Source organism: Ricinus communis, chromosome 9 (assembly GCF_019578655.1).
Source record: "Ricinus communis isolate WT05 ecotype wild-type chromosome 9, ASM1957865v1, whole genome shotgun sequence".
NCBI lineage: Eukaryota > Viridiplantae > Streptophyta > Magnoliopsida > Malpighiales > Euphorbiaceae > Ricinus > Ricinus communis.
Genome location: NC_063264.1, coordinates 20537303 through 20540687, shown reverse-complemented (window position 1 = coordinate 20540687; position 3385 = coordinate 20537303). Strand labels below are relative to the sequence as shown.

Below are 3385 nucleotides of genomic sequence, written 5' to 3'. Positions count from 1 at the left end.
TATTTTTCTTTCTCGAACCGAGAGACCCATGTATTAGGATCCTAATGCATATAGATACAAATGGTCTAATAGGAGCAAGAATTTCCAGGAACATTTAGAACATTTCATTTTTTAGCAGAAGAACCATTCTCTTTTCCAAGTAGTGTTCGATCGATTACGTATTAATCAATATTCAATTGATTGGTCTGAGGTTATCGACTAAGTCACTTCGTTTCTTTTTTCCCAAGTTACTTCTTTTTTTGTCCAAGTTTCTTCTCTTTTTGTCTAACTCACTTCCTTTTTTCTTTATGAGTTTCGGGAATTATTCCCATTCATAGGTCCGAAATCCATATCCATGAATTGAAAGGTCCGAATGATCCACTCTGCAATCAACTGTTAGAATCAATAGGTCTTTAAATCTATTGTAAATAAATTGCTCTTGGCTCTTCAATCACTTGATAACGAGAGTCATTCTTTGATAAATGATCACTATGAGTCAGACTCAATAGAATTTGATTAATTCTTTTTTCTATCGTTAAGGTGGAGATCTGAACCAAGAATTCTCTTTTTTTTTATCATCATTCGAATCACTGTTCGCGAACAAGGATTCTATTTTATTATCAATCCAATTACTATTCACGTTTTTTCTTTTTCTTATTAATGAATAAATCTCTTTACTTGTATGACTTAGATGTCTCGTCTAGTTTCGTTGAAGGAAGGAATTCTAGCCAATTGAAGGGATCTTCTGATCAATTCAGAGATCATTTCAATTCCATTAGTAATGAGGATTCGGAATATCACACATTGATCAATCAAAGAAAGATTCTGGCTACCACAATAGTGTACTCCATTGCCCGTCTTTCCTGTAAAGTAGTCACTACTTTAGACGCAGACGACGCTTTTTGCCCAATTGCTACATAAACACATTTTACATTTTATCCTTGTTGATTGAGAATTGTATCTGTGGCTACTGTTGTTTTACCGATCTGTCTGTCCCCAATAATTAATTCCCGCTGACCGCGTCCTATGGGGATCATCGAATCAATAACAATAAGTCCTGTTTGAAGAGGCTTGTATACGAAACGTCTCGAAATAATACCAGGAGTGGGAGATTCAATTAACCGAGATTCAGAAGCTGAAATTTCACCTCGACCGTCAATAGGTTCAGCTAGGGCATTTATAACATGACCCAAATAAGCCTCACTCACCGATATCTGAGCAATCCTTCCTGTTGCTTTTACGGAACCTCCCTCTTGCATCATTAAACCGTCACCCATTAAAATGACACCGACATTATTTGATTCCAAATTCAGAGCAATGCCTATTGTACCCTCTTCAAATTCTACTAATTCACCTGCCATTACTTCATCAAGACCATAAATACGAGCAATGCCGTCACCTACTTGAAGTACGGTACCCGTATTTATGATCTTTACTTCCCTATTATATTGCTCAATACGTTCGCGGATAATATTACTAATCTCGTCGGCTCGAATGGTTACCATGAATATTTCTTAATTTTTTATGAAAAAAATTTCTACAATAGAATAGAAGGACTAATCAATGCAATTTGACAGCAAAAGCAATAAGAAATCCAATATAAAAAAATATTTCTAGCGCCATAGAATATGATTAATTGGCTGATGTTTCAAAATTGAATCTTGGTTCTTTGGAACCATAAAAAGCGATACCCAAAGCTCCCATTAATAAAAAAACGGAATCCCTAGCAGTATACAAAATAAACTTTGTAGTTGAATACACACATTTCTTTCCCCCCCACATGGATAGAAGTAGATAAATGGGAATTAATTCTAACCCCACATGATAAAATAAAGCAAAAGATCTTGAGAAGAAAAACATGGATCAATAAGAGATCTTGAAAAATAGGCTTACTCCTCAATTGAATCAAAATTCAAATCCGAATTTAATTTAAACCTAGATTAATGTTTTGTTCAAAAATCCAAAAATCAAAATTTGAGTTTCGTGTCATAAGAAAAAAAACGAGTTTGGTAAGAAGAAATCTTTTTTATTGAATGTTTTTCTTCAGTTTGACTACTTTATACTTGATTATATTATCATCATATTTTATCATACTAATTTCTATTCTACCTTCCCAGAATTCATTCTTCAGGGAATTCCATGTAAAATATTTCATAGATTCTTTCCAATTTCCTTATTTTATAATGTCATTGGAAATCATATAAAGACATTTCCTATTTAATATAGCTATTTGTGCAAGTATTTTACGATTAAGAAGCAACTGTCTCTTGTACATATTATTTATTAATCTACTATAACTATAGGATACCCTATTCTCGCGAATTACTGCATTTATCCGAGTGACCCACAAACGATGAAAACTTCTTTTTTGCCTATCTCTATCCCGATGGGCCAAAGCCAAAGCTCTTATCTTTTGTTGAATAATAGTTCGAGTAAGTTTTGAATGATCTACTACAGAACCGGACATGAGAGTTTCTTCTCATCTAGCTCCTCGAAAATAAAATGTATATATATGTGTTTGATGAATAATATACTAAATCATGGGATTCTTTAAGAGTTCACTTAATTTATTTACTTAATCTAATCTATTTGTAATCTAATTATTATATTATTTTCTATTTTATTAGATTATTAGAATAGAAATAGAAATTGGTATATATATATATATATATATATTATAATTATTATATCAAATTGCTAAAGTTTAGAAATCCAATAATCTAAAAATTTCGCGGGCGAATACTTGATCTTTCAGTATTTATTTTATTTGTTTTATAGAGCTAATCCACGATCCTTCAGAATAAATGGATTGTCTTTTGGTTCCTTTCGCTATTCCCCCAATAAACCATTAAGATTTGTTTTTAATAAAATCTTATGTATTTACAGGTTCCGTCGTTCCCATTGCTCTTCCATTAATGGTTAGGTCTTAATTTTACAATGGAGCCTCTAATTTGATTTGTTCTTGAGTCAATCTTCTCAGTCTTTATTGGCTCGAGGCTCTTGATTTTTTGTTTTATGAATGAATTAGTTTCATTATAGATCAATTGGTATTGATGCTTTAGTACATTAGCCTTTATATGATTATTCATAGACTTTACATATCAGAATCATAGATCATTGATATTAATTTCTCTCTTTCTTTCACCCTTCTATTTATCCGCATAATTTTCATTTTGATTTACAACTCCTAATCAAATCATATTGGTTTTTCTTTTATTTTTTGTTTTGTTTATGCAAAAAGAATTTTAATTGCTCCAATAATAAATAAAAATATGAGCAATATATCATATCTTGAATGTTTCCTTGGATCTAGATAATGCAAAGCGATGAATTGGTTATTAGTTGTATTTGGTTATTAGTTGTATATTTATACTTATTAATTCATAGTATGAGTCAGTCCTTTTTT

The 3385-nt window shown here is 31.4% G+C and overlaps 1 protein-coding gene across 1 annotated transcript; it reads right to left on the bottom strand.

Annotated features, from left to right (window-relative positions):
• Positions 1-914: 914 nt before the first annotated feature.
• On the bottom strand, positions 915-1484 carry LOC125371211 (ATP synthase subunit alpha, chloroplastic-like). Its single transcript, XM_048379745.1, has one exon. It carries the CDS (start codon positions 1482-1484, stop codon positions 915-917), a length of 570 nt encoding a protein of 189 aa, XP_048235702.1.
• Between the last annotated feature and the right edge of the window lie 1901 nt (positions 1485-3385).